The sequence below is a fragment of the Desmodus rotundus genome, chromosome 3 (genome assembly GCF_022682495.2).
Source record: "Desmodus rotundus isolate HL8 chromosome 3, HLdesRot8A.1, whole genome shotgun sequence".
NCBI classification, from domain to species: Eukaryota; Metazoa; Chordata; class Mammalia; order Chiroptera; family Phyllostomidae; genus Desmodus; species Desmodus rotundus.
In genome coordinates this window covers 35,479,150-35,501,036 of record NC_071389.1, presented here as the reverse complement: position 1 = coordinate 35,501,036, position 21,887 = coordinate 35,479,150, and the positions used below count along the sequence as shown (strand labels likewise).

At 37.7% G+C, this 21,887-nt stretch overlaps 1 protein-coding gene across 2 annotated transcripts in view; it reads right to left on the bottom strand.

Moving 5' to 3' along the window:
- Positions 1 to 21,887, bottom strand: part of SCP2 (sterol carrier protein 2) — a 97,133-nt gene that overhangs the window by 67,676 nt on the left and 7,570 nt on the right. The window contains exons 3-6 of one of the 2 annotated variants that reach the window (XM_024571025.4): positions 19,682 to 19,753; positions 13,431 to 13,562; positions 12,081 to 12,145; positions 6,244 to 6,370 (exon numbers count right to left, since the gene is read on the bottom strand). In XM_024571025.4, coding sequence (XP_024426793.1) covers positions 6,244 to 6,370; positions 12,081 to 12,145; positions 13,431 to 13,562; positions 19,682 to 19,753 — 396 coding nt within the window. The remainder of the gene's footprint in view (positions 1 to 6,243; positions 6,371 to 12,080; positions 12,146 to 13,430; positions 13,563 to 19,681; positions 19,754 to 21,887) is intronic. The other variant, XM_045204220.2, reaches the window with a different exon arrangement.

Sequence of the window (21,887 nt, the reverse complement as noted above, 5' to 3'; positions counted from 1 at the left end):
TCTTAATGGAATAATAATACCTCCCATAACAGACTGAGATTTGAATGAAATGACGTAAGTATGGAAATTCATTCATTCATTTACTCATTCAACAAATGTTTACTGAGTATATAAATATGCTAGAAACTGTAGACAGAAAGAGAAGAAAATTCTCTTCTGGCCAGATTACCTGACAAGCACTGTGCTAGGCTAGGTATACGGAAGGTGAACAAAACAGCCATGGTTGTTGCTTTCACGGAGCTTGTAAGGAAGACAAAAACTAAACAAGTAAAACCACGTGCAATAAATATGTGACTATAAACAATGCTAAGTGCTATGGAGGAAAGCAATAGAAGGCAATCTATGAAAGCAAGTAAGAGGAGGGACCTACCTCAATGTGAATGGTCAAGGTAGGTCTTTCTTTGAAAACTTACTAATTAATTACGGAATATCTGCTTTGTGCCAGGCACTGTTCTAGGTAACAGTCAATGAGCAAGGAATAAAACAAATAAAAATCAGTGCTCTTATGGAACTTAGATTCTGCTTGGAGGAGATAGTAAGTAAAAAAAATTTGTATGCCAGATGTTTTAATGTTTATTGTATTTTTTTCCCATTAACATTAGTGCTATATAAAATAAAGCAGGAGACAGATGACAGGCAATTTTGGAAAGAAGGGTGAATTAAAAAAAAAAAGCAGAAGACAGCATTTAAGCAAAGGTGGAAGTAAGTTGAGCTAGCACTGATGACATCTTAGGGAGGAGCATTCCAGGAGTAGAAATAGCAAGGCTAAGGCCCTGCCTGAAGTAGGAATGTGCTTACTGTGTTTAATGAACAGAAAAACAGTGTAGCTGGAGTAGAGTGGTGAAAGAAAAAAATGATAAGAGATGAGACCCCAGAGAGCAAAAGAGGATGGGGGATCAGATCAAGAAGCTCATAGGCCACAATAAGACCTATGGGTTTCAATCTGAGTGTGAGAACACAGTGGAGAGTTCTGAGCAGAGAAGTGAAATGATCTGGCTTACACTTTAAAAGTGTTGGTCTGGCTATAAAGTAAAGAATTGACTATAGAGGTACAAAAGCAGAAACAGAAAAACAAGTTAAGATAATCCTAGAGTCAAGGTAAGAAATTATGGTGGGGCTTGCACTACTATAGAAGTGGTAGAAATGGTGAAAAATAGATATTCTAAGAAATAAGGGGAAAGGTTTGCTGATATAATGGATGTCAGATATGAGCAGAATTAAGAATGGCTCCAAACCCTGGCTGGTGTGGCTCAGTGGATCGAGTGCTGGCTTGCAAACTGAAGGGTTGCCGGTTCGATTCCCAGTCAGGGCATATGCCTGGGTTGCCGCCCAGGTCCCCAGTTAAGGGACATGTGAGAGACAACTGATGGACATTTCTCTCACACATCAATGTTTCTCTGCCTCAGTTTCTTCCCTCTCTCTAAAAATAAAAGAATGGCTCCAAGCTTTTTGGCCAAAGGTCCCAGAAAGATGGAGTGATTTATTGAATGGGGAAGACTTCAGGAAGACGGTAAGAGAGGGGGAAGTTCAAGTAAAGAATTAGGACTTCAGTTTTAGACCTGTTAAACTGGAGATGCCGGTAAGACATCCAAGCGGGGATTCTTTCGTAAAGTATAAGAGATGTGAGATAAGATTTAAGACCCAAAGGATGAGATGGAGCTCGCCTTGAACGAATGAAGTATTGAACCCTGCAGCCAAATGGAACATGAGGCTGAGGCAGAGAATAGTTTGGCTTCCTGAGCACAATGAAATGAGGCCAGTGAGCTTACACCCAGAGAGACTAGACCAGAGGAATGAAAACAAGAAATGATGTTTCAAAGTAGAGTCTCTTTATCACACAGTAATAGATAATAAACACATATTTTAGTACCTGAATGTTATGGACTGAATTGTATCCCCCCCCCAAAAAAAAATCTGTATGTTGAAGTCCTAATATCCAAGGTGATGGTATCTGAAGATGAGGTTTGGGGAGGTAATCAGGGTAGATGAGGTCATGAGAATGATGGAATTAGTGGAATGATGGAATTCCTTAAAAGAATAAGAAGATATCTGTCTACCTGTCTGTCTGTCTTCTCTCCCCCACCCCACCACCCACACAAAAGAAGAGGTCGTATGAGTACACAGTGAGATGGCAGCTGCATACAAAAGAAGAGACCTCAGAATAAAACCTACCCACACGTTGATCTTGAACTTCCCAGCCTCTGGAACTGTGAGAAATAAGTATCTGACGTTTGAGCCACCCAGTCTATGGTATTTGTTACGGCAGCCCAAGTAGACTAATTACTGGAAGTGGAGTTACACTGCACAAAAATGTAAAATATGTGAATGACCTTGGAACCAAGAGGTGGGTTTTAAGGAAACTGCTTATGAAAGCCTAAAATGCCTTCCAGAAACTATTACTAGAAGCCTCGAGGTCCTTTAAGGATGCTGGAGGTGAGGGATCACAAAAAGATAAAATCTTAGTGAGAACTGGAGGAAAAGGACAGTCTTGTTACACCAGTAGCAGAAATTTTAGTAACACTATTACCTGCAGTTATGCGGAAATCAGATAATAAGCAAAATATTGAAGTTTCCACGTGGCTTCTTCTTGCTGCTTATAGAAAAATTCCATATAGTTATACAGAGGGAAGGATTGTTAAACAAAAAGGATTCGGGACTTGATGGTTTTGAAAATTCTCAGCCTCTCAAAGTGGTAAAAGATGCTAAAATTAAGAAATGGCCTTTGAACCCTAGCCAGGCAGCTCACTTAGTTGGAGCATTGCCCCAACACACCAAGGTTGTGGGTTCAATCCCTGGTCAGGGCACATACAAGTATCAACCAATGAATGCATACATAGGTGGAACAACAAATCATTATTTCTCTCTCTCTCTCTCCCCCTCTCTCTCTATATATATATCTATCTCTTTTTCTCTCTCTAAAAAATGGGGGGAGGGATGGTCTTTGAGCAAAGAGCAAATCCAAGACACTGCCTGGAAAACATGGTCCAAAGATGAAGCCAAGGGTATGACAAATCTCTTGTTAGGAGCTCAGAAACAGCAAAGGTGATGCTTCGGAGTACAAATCAGACAGAAAAAAGCCCTCGAAAGAGAAAAAGGCTGTGCCTCAATAATCCTCTCAATCAAAAGGCTGCTAGGAAGCTTAAGAATGTTGTTCCTCAGCCATCTCAGCAGAAATCCAAGGTAGAGAAGGGCTTGCCTCAAAAAGATTTGCAGTTGCAGCTTTTGAACTAATGGAGTGACCCAACAGGATTCACAGGAGACGCACAACATTCTTTTTTTTTTTTTTAAGATTTTATTTATTTTTAGAGAGACGGGAAGGGAAAGAGAAATGGAGAGAAACATCAATGTGTGGTCACCTCTCACGTGCCCCCTACCGGGGTCCTAGCCCGCAACCCAGGCATGTGCTCTGACTAGGAATTGAACCAGCGACCCTTTGGTTTGCAGGCTGGCACCCAATCCACTGAGCCACACCAGCCAGGGCACAAAATTCTTAAAAATAAAAATAATCTACAGAGAGCATTCTTGTGTGTCAGCTTTGTATCTGTGACCTGGGAAGTGGCTGAGGTGACAGTTATGAGCTTTGTTAGAATTCACTAAGTTATGTTTTGTGTACTCTCTGTACTGAATTATAATACACAACAACAAAAATATTTTTTTTTACTTTTTATTGATTTTAGAGAGAGACAGAAAAAGGGAGAGAGAGAAACATCAATTTGTTGTTCCACGCATTTATGCATTCACTGGGTGATTCTTATACGTGCCCTGACCGGGGATTGAATTCGCAACCTTGGCTTATCGGGATGACACTCTAACCAACTGAGCTACTTGGCCAGGGCCAAAAATTTTAGATTAAAAAAACATGCTGGGTTCAACCCACTAACTTGGTTCCTTAATTCCTTAGCAGGTCACAACTCACAGTTCAAAAAATTCTGGTCTTGGGCAACAGCTGTGCTAATGAAAAGAATTGAAAGAAAGAAACCTACTTTGGAGGTAGAATTGATAGTACATAGGGCTGGAGTAGGGCGTTGGAATAGTGGAAAGAGGGAGAAGTGTCAATCATGTTTCTGCTTTGAACATTTGAACGGATGTGCAACTTTGAGAAAAATGGAGGAGGAGCAAGTTTAAGATAATGGGAGAACAGAATTAAGAGTCTGTATTTGAACATGTAAAATTGGAGGAACCTGTTCAATATTCAGAGATGCCAAGATACTAGCTGGATATACAAGCATAGAGGCTATTACTGACTATCCTAAGTTTGCTCCCCAGTACCCACAAGTATATCGTCTTGTTTTATTTTCTTCACAGGACTAACTCCTTCCCCCCCGAATGTCTGTCCTTTGCTGTCTGACCTCACAGTGTCCGACCACAAAAGTGAAGTACATTTCCCTATCCCTTGATTCCAAGTTTGCCATGTGACTTGCTTTAGCCAACAACTCTAGTCTGTCTCAAAAGGACTTGCATGCTGCAAATTGCTCCCTTGTGCTTCTGCTTTCACCATGAAAAGTATATTGTCAGGGCTGGCTCTCTGTCCCAGGAGTAGGATGAAAGACATATGACCCAGATAAGTAAGATTAGAACAGAGCCTCCAACCAGCCCACAGTCATACGATTAAGACAGACAAGAAGAGCTGAGCTCAGCTTAGATCAGCTGGTTCCCAGTCAATCGACAAACTTACAAACTATAAAAATAAATGTTGTTTAAAATCACTCTGTTTAGTAGTGGTTTACTATACAGCAACAGCTGTATTCCAGTGCCTAGAACAGTGCCTGGAATATAATGAGAGCTCGGTAATGTTGTTGTTGTTTTTTAAAGATTTTATTTATTTACTTTTAGAGAGAGGGGAAGGGAGGAAGAGAAACAATGATAGGTTGCCACTCACATGCCCCCAACCAGGGGATCTGGCCCACAACCCAGGCATGTGCCCCAACTGGGAATTGAATCAGCATCCTTTTAGTTTGCAGGATGGTTCCCAATCCACTGAGTCACACAAGCCAAGGCAATAATGTTTAAATGAATTATTTAATTGAAAAAGAAATGGACCCTGGCTGGTGTGGATCAGTGGATTGAGCCCCGGCCTGCAAGCCAGAGGGTCGCCGTTTATATTCCCAGTCAGGGCACATGCCTGGGTTGTGCACCAGGTTCCCTGGCTGGGGGCGTGCAAGAGGCAACGGAATGTATCTCTCACACATCAGTGTTTCTGTCCCTCTCTTTCTCCCTCTCTCTAATAAATAAGTAAAATCATTTTTTAAAAGACTTAAAAGCTTTAAAAAGAAAAAGAAATGGACAAGGAATAGTCAAAGAGGTAAGAAAAACCAGGAGAACGTGGTGTCACAGAGGCCAAGAGAAGAGAATGTTTCTAAAAAAAGTAATCAAAGCAGATTAATGCTGCTGAGGTCTATTAAATTAGGTTTGAAAAGTATTTACTCTATATGGCAACATGGCGATCAATGGTAGCCTTGAGAAAGGAGGAAAGCCAGATTGGACTAGACTGAGTAAAAAATGGTAAGAAATAGACACAAGGAAGAAAATTTCCATAGCCAAAGGCTGGTTCCTTTATACACTCCCACCATTCTACCTTGAAGAATTTTTTGCTTTCTGATTACTGGATTTTGGCTGTCAAACTTGGGGTACTTTTACTATGAAGAATAAGAATGCTGAGCTTTCAAGCATGACAATTTCCTTCCTCATCTCACAGCACCAACGAGGAGCTGGTTCAGGGTCATACAACGAGAACTGAAACTCCTGTCTGCTCTAGCCCATGCTTCAGCTGGCTAAGAAAGGCCAGTCACTGACCACCAGTATATTTACTACAGAATAAAAATCAGCCATGGAATTTAAATCTCATAAAACACTATGGAATGACAGATGATGATGTACTAAGTACTAGAAATAAAATTTGACAATGAAAACCTATTACCAAGAGACAACTTTAAGGCTCATTATAATATTCATAATGAATGAACCTCAATTTACAGTCCGTGATTAAAGGACACAAGATTTATGTTATTTTTCCTATTTCAATTTCTGGCTTTAGAGCATTCTAGGCACTTCCAATATAATGTCCTACATATAAATACATTCTCTACAACTAAATTCTTCAACTAAATGCAAAACCCATTTTATATCTTATATATCCTGGCATCTTCCATAGTTCCTTAATAAATACCTGCTGCTTCTCATCACATCTATATAATGTGTATATAACATGTATTAACCAATAAGCCTTAAAGTTTTTTAACATACCATATTTTTCCATGTGCTCTTTTCCAGCATTCCCAAATATCTGAGCAGTAAGTGGTTGGGGAGACAATCCATACTTATCAATCAGGACTTCAAGATGTTTATCAATTGGGGAAGTCCTGTTTAAAAACTAAGAGAGAGGAAAAAACTAAATTTAATAAGCACTTGACACAATAGTGTCTCTTTCCAGTATTACAGTGTTATTAAGATATTTGCTCATTCTAAGCACAATGTAAACCAAAACTGGACAATATGAATAATATCAGTCAGGAAATGCTTTGCACAAAAACATGGCAAGGAAAACAATCAAATGAACAAAAACGTACAATTATTTCAAGAAACTTTTATAAGGAATCCCACATGTGCCAAAAACTTCTCAAGGTGAATAAAACAGATAAAAATCTTTGCTCTTTTACATTTGAGGGGGGAAGGTTATAAGGACAAAACTAAATATAAATGTACATAATAATGCTATAAATAATAAATCCAAGATTCACAGAGAGAGGTAGGGGCTCAAATAAATAAAATCAAAAGTGAAAAAGAAGTGACAACTGATACAACAGAAATACAAAAGATTATAAGAGACTACTATGAACAATTTCATGCCAACAAATTAGACAATCTAGAAGAAATGGATAAATCCTTAGAAACATACAAGAAATAGTCTTCCAAGACTGAAACATAAAGAAATAGTAAATTTGAATAGATAAATTACTAGTAAAGAGACTGAACCAGGAATTAAAAAAAAAAAAACAAACCTCTCAGGAAACAAACCAGCTGGCTTCACAGGTAAATTCTACCAAATATTCAAAGAAGACTTAATACCTATCCTTCTCAAACCACTGAAGAAGAGAGAATACTTCCAAAGTCATCTTACAAGGCCAGCATTACCCTTATAGAAAAACAAAAGGAAATTACAGGCCGATACAAAAATCCTCAACAAAATATTAGCAAATGGAACTCAACAATTCATTAAAAGGTTCATATAACATGTTCAAGTGTGATTTATCCCAGGCATGCAAGAATGATTCAACATTTGCAAATCAATCTGTATGATATACCACATTAATAAAATGAAGAATAAAATCTTATGATCATCTCAATAGATGCAGAAAGAACATTTGGTATACATTTATGATACACACTCAACAAAGTGGATATAGAGGGAACACACCTCGACATAATACATGCTATGTAAGAGAAACCCAGAGCTAATACCATACTCAACAGTGAAAAGCTGAAAGCTTTCCTCTAAGAGCAGCAACAAGACTAGAAGGCCCACTCCATCACTTTCATTCAACATAGTATTGGACGGCTTCGCCACAGCAATCAAACAAGAAAAAGAAATAAAAATTATCCAAATTAGAAAGAAATAAAGCTGTCGCTATTTGCAAATGACATAATACTATACATAAAAAACCCTAAAGACTCCATATACACACACACAAAAAAAACTGTTTGAACTAATAAATGAATTCAGTAAAGGTGCAGGATAAAAAAATCAATATGCAAAAAACTGGCATTGCTGTATACAAATAACAAACTATCAGATGAATTAAGAAAAAAATCTCATTTACAATTGCATCAAAAATAATAAAATACCTAGGAATAAATTTGACCAAGGAAGTAAAAGACCTGTACACTGAAAACTATCAGACATTGTTGAAAGAAATTGAAGACACAAATAAATGGAAAGACATTCCACGTTTGTAGATTGAGAGAATTAAAATGATTAAAATGTTCATACCACCTAAAGCAATCTACAGATTCAATGTAATCCCATTCAAAATTCTAATAACACATTTCAGAGAACTAGAACAAATATTATTCTAAAATTTGTATGAAACCACAAAAGACTCTGAATAGTCAAAGCAATCTTGAGAAAGAAGAACAAATCTGGAGGTATCACTTTGCCTGATCAAACTATACTACAAAGCTATAGTAATCAAAACAGTATATCAGCATAGAAACAGACACATAGGACACATAGATCAGTGGAACAGACAAAAGAACCCAGAAATAAATCTGCAAATATACAGATAATTTACAACAAAGGAGCCAAGAACATAAAATGGGGAAAGAACAACCATCACTAAATGGTGTTGGGAAAACTGGATGGCCACATTCAAAATAATACTAGATCTCACTATCTTACACCACAAAAATTAACTCAAAATGGATTAATATCTTGAACATAAGACCTGAAACTATAAAAATTCTAGAAGAAATTACAGGTGATAAGCTCCTTTACATAGGTCTTAATGATGGTTTTTGTTTTGGACATGACTGCAAAGGCAAGGAAAACAAAAGCAAAAATAAAAAAAAAAAAAGAAAGAAAGGAAAAAGAAAAAAAGACAAAACAACAAAAGAGAAGAACGATAAAAGGGAGAAACAAAAGCAAAAATAAACAAATAGGACTACATCAGGTGCTTCTGCACAGAGAAGGAATCCATCAACAAAAAGAAAAGGCAACCTACTGGAGGAGAGAAGGTATTTACAAAACATGCATCAGTAAGGGATTACCCAAAATATATAAAGAGCTCACACAACTCAACAACATAAAAACAAACAACCAAATTTAGAAATGGACAGAGGATCTGTAGAGAAATTTTTCCAAATGTACAGATGGCCAATAAGCACATGAAAAGATGTTCACTAATTATCAGAGAAATGCAAATCAAAACCACATCAGATATCGCCTCACACCTAGAATGCCCATTACCAAAAGACAAGAAATAACAAGTGTTGGACAGAATGTATAGAAATGGAAACCCTTGTACATTGCTGGTGGGAATGTAAATTGGGGCTGCACTATAAAAAACAACTGCATGGCAGAAACACAAGAAAAGATAACTACAAACCAATATTGCTGATGAATACAAAAATCCTAAACAAAATACTAGCAAATCAAATACAATAATACATTAAAGAATAATACATCACACACCAATTAAAAGTGAAGGTATGGTAAAAGATATTTGATGCTAACAGAAACCAAAAGAAAGCTGAAGTAGCTGTATTTGTATCAGACAAAATAGACTTTAAAATAAAGACTGTAAAGGACAAAGAAGGTCACTATACAATGATAAAGGGGTCACTCCAAGAAGAGGATATAACAAATACCTATTTGTAAATATTTATGTACCCAATACAAACAAGGGAGAAAAATACAGCAATACAATAATAGTAGAGGACTTTAATACCCCATTGCCATCAATGGATAGATCATTCAGACAAAAAGAAATCAATAAGGAAACATTGGCATTAAACACCACATTAGCCTGGCTGGTGTGGCTCCGTGGATTGAGTGCAGGCCTGTGAGCCAAGGAGCCACAGGTTCGATTCCCAGTCGGGGCACGTGCCTGGGTTGCAGGCCAGGTCCCCAACTGGGGGCACATGAGAGGCAACCACACATTGCTGTTTCTCTCCCTCTCCTTCTCTTTCCCTTCCCCTCTCTCTAAAAATAAATAAATAAAATATTTTTTAAAAAAAACACCACATTATATCAGACAGACTTAACTGACATATACAGAACATTCCATCCAAAAGCAACGGATTATACATTCTTCTTAAGTGCACAGGAAACATTCTCCAGGATAAATCATACATTAGGCCACAAAACAAGTCTTAATAAATTCAAGAAGACTGAAGTCATATCAAGCAACTTTTCCAACCACAATGGTAGGAAGCTAGAAATCAACTACAAGAAAAAAACTGGAAAATTCACAAATACTGTATGTAGAGATTAATATGCTACATAACCAATGGGACAAAAAAGAAATCAAAAAATATCTTAAGACAAGTGATGCAGCAAAAGCAGTTCTAAGAGAAAAGTTCATAGGAATAAAAGCCTACATTAAGAAATAAGAATGATCTCAAATAAGCAACCTAACTTTACCAGGGGTTTCCAACCTTTGGTGTCTCTGGGTCACACTGGAAGAAGAAAAGTTGTCTTGGGCCACACATTAAATACGTTGCAACACATAATCACAAAAAAATCTCATAATGTTTTAAGTAAATTTACGATTTTGTGTTGGGCCACATTCATAGCTACCCTAGGCTGCATGCGGCCTGCAGGCCACAGGTTGGACAACCCTGCACTCCTCTAAGAACTAGAAAAAGAAGCCCAAAGTTAGTAGAAGGAAGGAATTAACAAAGATCAGACTAGAAATAAATGAAATAGGGACTGAAAACAATAGAAAAGATCGATTTTAAAATATCAATGAAACTAAGAGCTGTTTTTCTGAAAAGATAAGCAAAATGTCTATATTCTATTTTCTCTCTCACCACTTCTCAATTAATTCCAATTAAACATTTATTATACCTTAGCATCCTATCCTCAATGTCTTAACTTCCTGCCAATTCTCCATCTTTTTCCCCTCTACAGTATATTCTCAATAATTACTTTTACTCTAGTCCAGTTTCACTAATTCTTTTTTAAGTCATGCATATCACCTGCTATCAAACCTATCTTTTGAATTTTTAATTATTTCATTTTTCCTTTTCTATAAATTCTATTGCGTTTTTTTTTCAGGCCTGTTGTGTCTCTTTTTGCAGTTTCCTATGCCCTTAACATATTTCCAAGCTTGTCTTTTATTTCATTAAACATCGTTAGCACACTTAAATGTGTGTCCAGTAAAGCCAGTTTTTGAAGTCTTCACAGATCACTTTTTACTGTGCCTCCTTCTCCTGGTTCTCAATTATGGTGCCTTGTTTTCTTAATGCTTGATTTTCCTCGACTGCGTGTCCTTGAAAACTTACTTGAAGAGTTCTCAAAACCTAGAACAAAGATGTTTTCCTCCAAAAGAAAATTTACATTTGCTTCTGTTAAATTGATACCATTCTGGAATCAATTTAGATTCAATGACATGGTTTGAGGTTTCTTTGATCACCCAGGGAACAAGAATTTTTGCAGCAATCCTACATAAAGGACTATGGTTATCATTTATAATTCTTAATAAAAGATTCTTCTGGGGTATTTTCCCCTTTCTCTTTTTCCTCCCATTGTTCTGCTCAGTACCAAGCAATTTTTCCTGTGATCTCATGAAAGTGGGGAACAGAGGAAATAGGGAAGGGGAGCAGTTTTACTTTGGGTTCACCCTTACCCAAAGAGTTTAGCCCTACGGAGTCCCAGTTTAATGTGGACAGTGGATACTAAAATTCTGACATTGGGAGAACCTGAGCGAGCTTTGACTACTTTCGTCTTCATTCTAGGAGCCAGTGAGACTGAAGCTCACAGCTTCCTGATCAGCAAAGGCCTTCAAGGCAAAAGCACCTTCAAATGCTGATCTTTATTTTCTGGCATTCACCTGCAATTCCTCTCTTTTATTAACTCATTGATGCTTTAGGATATTTTATTTATATTCCATCCAAATATTCTCTGGTTATCATCAATAGAAGAACTGATAACCCAGTTCTGAACCAGGTTCAAAAGCTTCGGCTTGCCATTATCAGAAACAGAAGTCCCACATTATTAATTATCTTCAATTTGTTGGATGAAATTAATTTTTGAATGAGTGAATAAATGACTTTTAAATTAATTAGATAAGTCAACCTCAAATTCAACAATCTGACCTCTCTAAACATCAGTTTCATCATTCATGAAGTAAAGAGGTTGCACTAAATTATCTCTATCACTCTCTACTGTTCTAAAATACCAGAATCTATGTGTACATATACGATGTCACCTCTCAGTGTTTTGGGTTATATCAACTTCTTTAATAACTATGCCAAAGTACATTTTATGTTGCTTATTAACGGGCGCTACTGACGGCTGTCCAATGGGCAAAGCTTCCTTATAGCATCACGACAACCCCAAAACGACAGTAAACGGGACTCACTGCCATTCTGACGGATCCCTTCTCCATCTTCTCAAACCCAAGAGCCAAGACGCAATCAGCCATACCTTGAAAGAAAATGTAATTATTTTGAGAATTTTAATTTCCAGACATGCAAAAAATATATTGAATACTTCCACTTAAATATGTTGATTTATATAAAATGAAAAAACATACTATAATCCTATAAAACTTTTAACCACTGAATAATTAGAGAAAATTCTTATATGCAACTAGATAAGAGGAAAAAAATCAAGAAACTGTTTAATTCTTTCTTCGATCTTCAATGTTAATAAAACTTTTGATTAATATGGAAATGTTTCAGTGAAGAATATAAATAATTTTTGAAAATTTAAAACATTAAGTAAAATAAATTTATTTTTTAAAGGGTCTTGATCAAAATCTCAACAGAGTAATTTTTGGAGGGTGGGGACATCTCAAAAAAGATGTTAAAGTTCAACTGAACAGCAAAACAAGACAAAATTGACAAAAATCTGTCTTTAAAAAGGAAATGAAAATAACAAGGTCTGGGGGACAGGGGCACTAGCATCACCAAACAGTAAGACATTATAAAGCCCCAACTATTAAAACACTTTTTTTTTTGAGTAGTGGAGCAATAATCAACAATCTATCAGTAGAACAGAATAAAGAGCCTAATAAAAGACCCTAGAACATATGGCACTGAACCCATTGAGCTATACCAGCGAGGGCAATATTTGGAAATATAAAATATGATATAAAACCAAGAGAACTGAAAGCCACAAGGAAGATGTATACAAATGTGTATAGCAGTATTATTCACAATAGCCAAAAAATGAAAACAACCCAATGTCCCTCAACTGATAAATGGGTGAACAAAATGTGGTACATCCATAAAATGGAATCTTATTTGGCCATTAGAAGGAATGAAGTACTGGTAACATGCCACAGCAGAGATGAACTATGAAAACATAATGCTAAGTGAAAGCCACAAAAGTCCATATACTGTGTGATTCCATTCATGTAATATTCAGAATAGGTAAATCCATTGAGACAGAAAGTGGATGAGTGGTTGCAAGGAGCTAAGGGGAGCGGGCAACAGAGAATGACTGCTAATGAGTACAAGGTTTCTTTCCAGTGTAATGAAAATGTTCGAAAGTTTGGTAGTGGTGATGGGTGAATATATTTAAAAATACTGAATTGTGTAATTTAAAGGGGTGAATTTTATGATACGTAAATCACATCTCCACAAAGTTATTTTTTTTTAAAGAAATACATTATAAAGCCAGCCCTCTGATGACTGCGTGGGAAAACGGTGGAAGGGGCGATAACCCCACATGTATTTAAGTACACGAACTAAAGAGCACCACTCACCGCCCTGAATCAGCTGCCGGGCCATAAACAAAGCGGTAGAACCAGTGGCACAGTTATTGTTAACATTGACTATCGGGATTCCAGTCATTCCCAAACTGTGATAGATAGCCCTCTGCCCACAGGTAGAGTCACCTGCAGAGAAAAAGAAACTGGAACTGTAATAATGCAGCATGGGAAACGTGGGACTGCCGCACAACAGGGCACCACATCACGGGTTTTCAGTGTCATGCCTCTGCCTAGCATGCAACATGAGCAGAACAAAAAAACCACTATGAACACCTTACTCAGAAACAGTTTTTGCATTAAGCATCATTTACTCTACAAATATAAAAAAAATTCTCAAAACACAGGCCCTGGCGGGTAGCTCAGTTGGTTAGAGCATTGTCCCAATAACCAAGGTTGTGGGTTCAATCCCCAGTCGGGGAATATACAAGAAGCAACCAATGCATGCATAAATAAGTAAAACAACAAATTGATGTTTCTGTTTCTCTCTCTCTCTCCCCCCTCCTCTCTCTAAAATCAATAAAAAAAATTGTTTTAATTCTCAAAACACAGAATGTATGTGCACTTTCTTTACAAAATACAGAGGTAGGGAATTAGAGAAATGACCCAGTAATAGCAAACAATTCAATATGACTAGGGTTACATGATTAAGGAAGCAATATTTTATTTATACTGCTAGATATAAATCTTTAAAACTACACCAATTGATGAAAAAGCCATGATTTTCTCTTCATATAAAGGCTCCACAACTTCAAAAAGTTCAGAAGCTCCTGAGTGCCAGAGAAGTCCAGAAAAATAGCGATCCAAGTTGAATACATTGGACTCCCTCTCCCAAGCGGCATGGCCCCCAAGGCAGACAAGCTGCAGCAGTGTGATGGGAACATCTGAAGGTCCAGACTCTCCAGCAGTCTCCAGGGAAAGCAGCAACATACAGGGCCTCTTTTTCAGTAAGTACACTGCATCTACCTGAACTAGTAAATTCCCTTTAAGGAATTCCCTTGTTATCAGCCCTGGCTGGTGTGACTCAGTGGCTGAGTGCTGGCCTGTGAAGCAAAGGGTGGTCGGTTCAATTCCCAGCCAGGGCACATGCCTGGGTTGCAGGCCAGGTTACAAGTAGGGGGCACATGAAACGCAACCACACACTTGTGCTTTTCTCCCTCTCTTCCCCTCTCTAAAAAATAAATAAATAAAATATTTTTTAAAAGAGTTCTCTTAATATCTTAAAATCTAAGGAAATAAAAGATATGCACAAAGATTCATCTATAGTATTGCCTTTTTTAATAACCAGAAATTAGAAATAATTTTAAATGTCCGAGAACAGGATATGATTACTACTACTAAGTAAACTATAGTAAATCCCCAAGACTAGAATATCATGCAATCATTAAAAATACTGGAGACTGGAACATCCTAAATGTCCATTAAAAGGAGGTAGATTAAATAGATTATGATATATCTACTCTATGAAACACCATGCTACCATAAATAAAGGCCAAGGGAGCTCTTCATGATATAATTTGGAATAGTTATCAAGAACTACTAAACAAAAACAAGCAAGCTACCAAAGGGTGTATGCATTATGCTACCATGTGAGTAACAAAATAAAGGGGAAATGGGGGCTTTAACGTACTCACGCGTACTTGTTTGTATATACATAAATTACCTCTAGAAAGACACACTAGAAATTAGTGACCCCAGCTGTCTAAGGGAATAAGAGTGAGACTTTCCACTATATAACCATCCGCCTTTTCTATTTTGGAACCATGTAAATATTTAATCTATTCCCCCCCAAAAAAACTTAATTGCAAAATGTTAATAATGGTATAAAAGAAGACTTAATGACAAGGGAAATACTGAATATAGTAAAATGAAAAAAGCAGGTCACCAAGAAGTATATATACTAGGCCCTTATTTTCTTTAAGAAAAAACTGTATGTGCAGGTGTATTCACACACATTCATACTCACTGAAGGATATATACCAAAAATTATTGGTAATAATTTCTAGATAATGGGATGACAGGTGACTTTTCATTTTATTAAATTTATTGAGGTGACATCGGTTAATAAAATTACATAGGTTTCAAGCATACAGTTCTATAATACATCATCTGCATATTGTGCTGTGTTCACCACCCAAAGTCAAACTGATATATTGACATTGTATCCTGCAACTTTACTGTATTTGTTAATTGTTTCTAATAGTTTCTTTAAGTATATTTTATAAATTGTTTTTGCTTAAAGATTTTATTTACTTATTTTTAGAGACAGGGAAGGGAAGGAGAAAGAGAGGAAGAGAAACATCAATGTGTTTGCCTCTCATGCACCCCGCACTGGGGACCTGGCCCGCAACCCAGGTATTGAACCAGCGACCCTTTGGTTCACAGGCCAGTGCTCAATCCACTGAGCTACACCAGCCAGATGTCTCTAATATTTTTTTAGTGGGGTCTTTAGGATTTTCTATACAATCATGTCATCCACAAAAAGTGACAACTTTACTTCTTCATTCCCAATTTGAATGCCTTTTATTTCTTGCTCTTGCCTGATTACTCTGGCTAGGACTTCCAGTACTATGTTGAGTAACAGTGGAAGAGTGGGCATTCTTGTCTTTTTCCTGTATTGTCCCCTTTATCATCATAAAATGTCCATCTTTGCCTCTTGTTACCCTTTCACCTTGAATTCTATTTTGTCAGATATAAGAACGGCTACACCTGCTCTTCTCTGGATATGCCACTTGTTTGGAGTATCATTTTTCACCCTACCACTTTGAGTCTATATTTGTCGTCGTAGCATTTGGTTTCGCTTTTTGATCCAATTCACTATTCTGTGCCATTTTATTGGTGAGTTTAGTCCATTTACATTTAGGGTGATTACTGATGTGTGAGGATTTCCTACAACCATTTTATCTTTTGTTTTCTGACAGCTCTGTGTCTCCCTTACTTCCTTTCCCTGTGTTTCCAGCTGTTATTTTAGTTTGGTGATATTCTATGATTTTTTCCTGTTTTCATTTTTTATGTGGTCTCAGTTCTAGATTTTTCTGTGGTTACCGTTAGGTTTATGCAGAAGTTTCGTATATACAGGAATCCTTTTTCTTCTGAATACATCTTATCTCCATTCCCCCTTGCAAATTCAGACCTTTACCCTCTCCCCTTTTATGTTTTTATTGTCACAAGTTATGCTTTTTTATGCTATGAGATCATTTCCAAATCACAGTAGCTATTGTCTTCTTCTGTTTTTTAAGTGTTTTTTATCTCCTTTAAGTTTTATGTTATATTTAAGTATGTAATACCTTATTCTGAATAAGGGCTGCAATTTCCTGCTTCTGTCTGTCCATTAGTCATCTTACTCATAGTTATGTATCTTATTTTTAAACAGATTTTATTTATAAACTTTTAGAGAGAAGGGAAGGCACAGAAACATCAATGTGCGAGAGAAACATCAGCAGGTTGCCTCTTGCATGCCTCCAACTGGGGACCTGGCCCGAAACCCAAGTATGCGCCCTGACTGGGAATCGAACCAGCAACCTTTGGTTTGCAGTCCAGCACTCAATCCATTGACTGAGCCACACCAGCCAGGGCTCATAGTTATATATGTATTTGTCTGTTTCAGGTAGAATAACTTCATTCTGTATTTCCTGCAATGCAGGTCTTGAAGTAAATTCCCTCATCTTCTATGTCTGGAAAAGTCTTTATTTCTCCTTCATATCTAAAGGATAACTTTGCTGGATATATTATTGTTGGCTGGTAATTTGTCTCTATCAGTAGTTTGAACATTTGATTCCACTCTCTCCTAGCATGTAGGATTTCTGCTGAAAAATCTGATGACGATCTAATGAGATTTCCTTTAAAGGTTACCCTGGCTGTCTTGAAAATCTGTTTTACAGGTGGCCTGGCTAGCTCAGTCGGTAGAGCATGGGACTCTTAATCCCAGGAAAATTCATTTTGTCATTAATTTTTGACAGTTTTAATGTGCCTTGGAGAAAGCCTTTTTGGATTGAGATAATTATGTGTTCACTTTGCTTTTTGGATTCAAGGATCTAGCTCTTGCCATAGGCTTGAGTTCTCACCGACTGAATAGGATCTCTGAGCCCCTCTCCCCCTCTTCTCCTTCTGGTGTGCCCATTCTTATATTGCTCTTTCTGATGCAGTCAGGTAGTCCTCATAGAGTTCTTTCATTTATTTTCACTCCCGAGTCTCTACCTTAAATGCTACTAATTCTTTCCTCCATCTGGTCAGCTCTATTTCTAAGCTCACTAGTTCATTCTTCATCTCTTTTATTGAGCTCTTCAGCTCCAAAATTTCTATTGGTTACTTTCTGAAGTGTCACTCTCTTTGGTAAAGTGCTTCATTTATTCACTGATTTTATTTCTGTGTTCATTAAACTGCCTATATGAGCTTTCTTGTATCCTGTTGAGTTTTTTTCAGAATTGCAATCCTGAATTCCCTGTCATTTAAATCACATATTTCCATGTGTATAAATTTATTTTCTGGAGATTTTTCCTTTTCTTTCTGAGCTGCCTTGTTACCTTGGTTATTCATGGTATTTGATGGATTATTTCTCTGCCCAGGCATTTATGGCAACAAAATCTGCTTTTTTTTTTTTAAGAGGAACAATTTTCTATTTAGGTTGATACGAGATCTTTGTTTTTTAGTAGGTGGTGTGGAAGCACAAGTTTTTATTTTCTCTTGCACTGCTCTGGCTTCTAGAATACCTGCAGGTCTGGTGGAAAATCCCTGTATTCCCTGGGGAGGTGGGCATCTCCCCTTCAACCAGGTCACCTCAGTCTCAGAACACTACCTGTGTTAGGGGAATGTGGTAGATGATGGGGTCCCAAACCCATGATATCCCAGCGCTACCCCGTTACCAGGCACTGCCAGACAGTGTGCCCCAGGTGTCCCAGGTGCCCACACCTCCAAGTTCAGGTGTAATGGGTAGGGGGTGGGCTGCGCTGGCAGAATGTTCTCTTCTCAGCAAAGGCGACTGCCGGCTCTGAGCTGCGACACCTCTACATGTCCACCACCCCCAGCCTTCACAGGGACCAGCCACAGCATGAGCCCATTGCTCAGCGAGGAACTCATCTGCCTCTCCAGTTCTCAGGGTTGCAGATAATGTGCTCTGCCCACTACTCACTGCCACAGCTTCTACTCGGACCCAGATTCCAGAAGGGTGAGGAAAGGCGGCCAGACTCTGAGGTTTTCTTTCCTGCCTGGCAATGGTGTCTGCTAGATTACGGGTGCCACACCTCTGTGTTCCACCTCTGCTCCAGTCACCAGGTTCAGCCACAGCATGTGCTGACCACTCAGGCAGGAATGTTGATTCTACCTCCCTGTTCTTCAGGGCTGCAGAGTACACACTGCAGCCTGATTGTCCTCCTCTCCCAAGACTCACAGTGCACTCCAGGCGGCGTCTCTTGCACGCATCTAGGCTCTTCTCCTTTCCCTCCTCCCCTGCTCACTCCAAGTGGGCCACGTTCTGAGTTTCAAGGTATGGATCTCTCAGATGTGTTTGTGTGTTGAATTATAGCTATTCAACTTCTAACCTCAAGGGAAGAGACCAGGGGGTCTTCCATGCTTCCAAGGTCACTTCAACAGTTGACTTATTTTTTTCTTGTGCATTTCCTTTTTCTTTTTACAATACAAATAGTACATATCATTTTTTAAAAGATTTTATTTATTTATTTATTTTTAGAGAGAGAGGAAGGCTGAGAGAAAGAAACGAGGAGAAGCATCAATGTGTGGTTGCCTCTCACGCACCCCCAACTAGGGACCTGGCCCACAATCCAGGCATGTGCCCTGACTGGGAATCGAATTGATGACCTTTTGGTTCACAGACCGGCACTAAATCCACTGAGCCACATCAGCCAGGGCAGTACAATATCATTTTTTAATCAGAAAAAGTTTAATGAAAAAATTTTATTAAATATGAAAATGTCAATAAATGCAACTTTTAAGACAACAAGAAGCAAAAATTTATCTTCTTAACAGTAATTACCTTTACATGGTACAAGTATGGGTAATATTTTCTTTATTAAAGATAAAAAATATTTTTAAATTTATCTCCTGTTTTGACTATAAGAACTGCAAAAATATATGTTAAACTAGGCCAACACAAAAGAGAAATCCAGGAATGATGGGTAAAACCCTGAATTCTGAGTTTCAAAAGTTAAAATTCACAAATACTCCCATATTGTTTATGTGGTTGCTGTTAGATTTAGGTGAATAATTTTTAGAATATATAGTTTAATACATACCATAAACGTAGCCAACGCATGCCTGTTTCACTGCTGAATAAGGAATCTGGGCATCAGCTAAAGCCTTCATACCTATAAAAACAAAAGGGTTTTATCAAATGGTGCTTTAAATATTTGTTTTAGATGAGTAAAAAGTACATTTAGTTTTCCCAGAGTAGTAAATCTACTTCTGTGTAGCCTACATTCAATCCAAATGACAAATCCTTCATCAAATCATCTCAGATCTCTCCCTTCGGAAGTAATCATTTCTTCCTGTAAGCTACTGCCTCACTTCTTCACATCTCCATTTTGATACTTAACATTTTATGTCCTAACTGTATCCCTAACTATAAATATATCAAATCCCAAGAGTCTTAACAACCCTTAATGGCAAGGTCCTTGTCTGTGGCCCCACATCACCTCTGTGGCCCCGCTGCACACCTAGTGCGCAAAATTGGACAGAATGGCAGTACTGGGGGTAGAGAGGGACGGGAGCACTTGTGTGGTCATCTTACAAAGTCAGGATCAAGAGATGATCTTCTCCATGGGACAGTAAATGGAGCTGTAAGGATGCTATTTAAAATTATAAAAATGACCAATGGAGGAACTGAAAAATAATATAAAAATAAACTGGGAAGAAGAAAGTGAAGGTTGGAGAGAAGGTGTGAGCTAAACCTTATCTATCACAGTGAGAAGCAAACAGATCTAAAATTGGTGAACCAAAAGCTGGAATAAGTGTGGTAGAATAAACACTGAGGAATATGAAAATAACCACCAGAAGAACTAAAGCCAGAACAGTTAAAGAAATTGCCCTCTGAGGAACAGTCCTGGGAATTCTAAGCTATTTTGTGGTGCTTCGGGGGGTTTTTTCAACCATGTGAAGTGGGGGAGACACACATCAATTTTAGCGTTCCACTTACTTATGCACTCATCGGTCGATTCTTGTACAGTACGTGCCCTGACCGGGGATCAAACCCACAACCTTGGCACATCAGGACAACACTCTAACCAACTGAGCTACCCAGCCAGGGCCTACTTTGAAATTTTTTAACCAAGAAGACACATAATTAATTATGGGATTAGTTTAGTCAAACTACTCATCTTTTCCTACTTGACATGTGAACAAAAATATTTCATGTTTCAGTTATAATAATGCTGGCAAGACTACGTTAAGAATTCTCATATACTGCTAATGAAACTAAAATGTAGCCAGTCTGAAAAATGATTTGGCAAGAGTCTTAAAATGGCCATATATTCACTTTTCCAATGAATCTATTTCCAGGCTCTGTCCTCAAAAGTTACTAGAGATGAGATGAAATATTTATTTAGCAAGATGTTCACTGTAATTCTTCTAAAATATCAAAAAGTTGCAAACCTAAATGTCCAAAAAAAATCGTAGAATAAATATATCATTAAAATTTGAAAAAAATAATTTTTTTCAAGCCATTTAAGCAATAGGATAAATACTCATGATAAAGTAAGTTTAAAAATCTGGGATACAAATCTGCCTAGCACATTATCCCATATAACCATACAAAAAAATACTATCGTAAAATAGAATACGCTAAGATGTTAACAGTGATAGGCATGGGTCACAAAATTTCATTTTCATTATTATATAATTCTGTGTTCCAATAAAACACATGCATTGCTCTTATAATCAATGGGAAAGACTGAGTCACAAAAAGGTATACGGTTTAGCCTGTGCTCTGTACCTCCTCTAAATGCCAACGGCATGTTGTACTTAGTACAGGCTACTCACCACCTGTGTAAACTTGACTTTTGCTCCCTATCAAACAGGAAAAGCTTGGAGATCTGTATACTGCCCTACTGTGAATCCTTCCTGGTCCCCAGCATGCACTCACTAATATTTGTTGAACATTTCCTCCTAACATCAGGTTTTCTGTGTATACTTTCAGATTCAAATAATTGTTAAATAAAAATGTTTTAAAGGAATGAGAAGACAAAGAAAGCACAGAGGTTAACTGAGTTACGCGGTATTGCTATACCACTCAAACAAGTATCATTTGTATTTAGGTGCAAAGGAATCCTAACCTTTCACTCAGGGAAAGGAGGATGAGGAATGTGTGAAGAGCGAATAACGGGAGTTGATAGAACTCATCTCTGCTGGTTGCGCTCTCCTCCACTCTATGCATCTGGGAAATGATAGGAAACAAAATGGTAGCAGACCTCCCCGCCAAAACCAGTTTGGAGAAGTAGAGGGTAA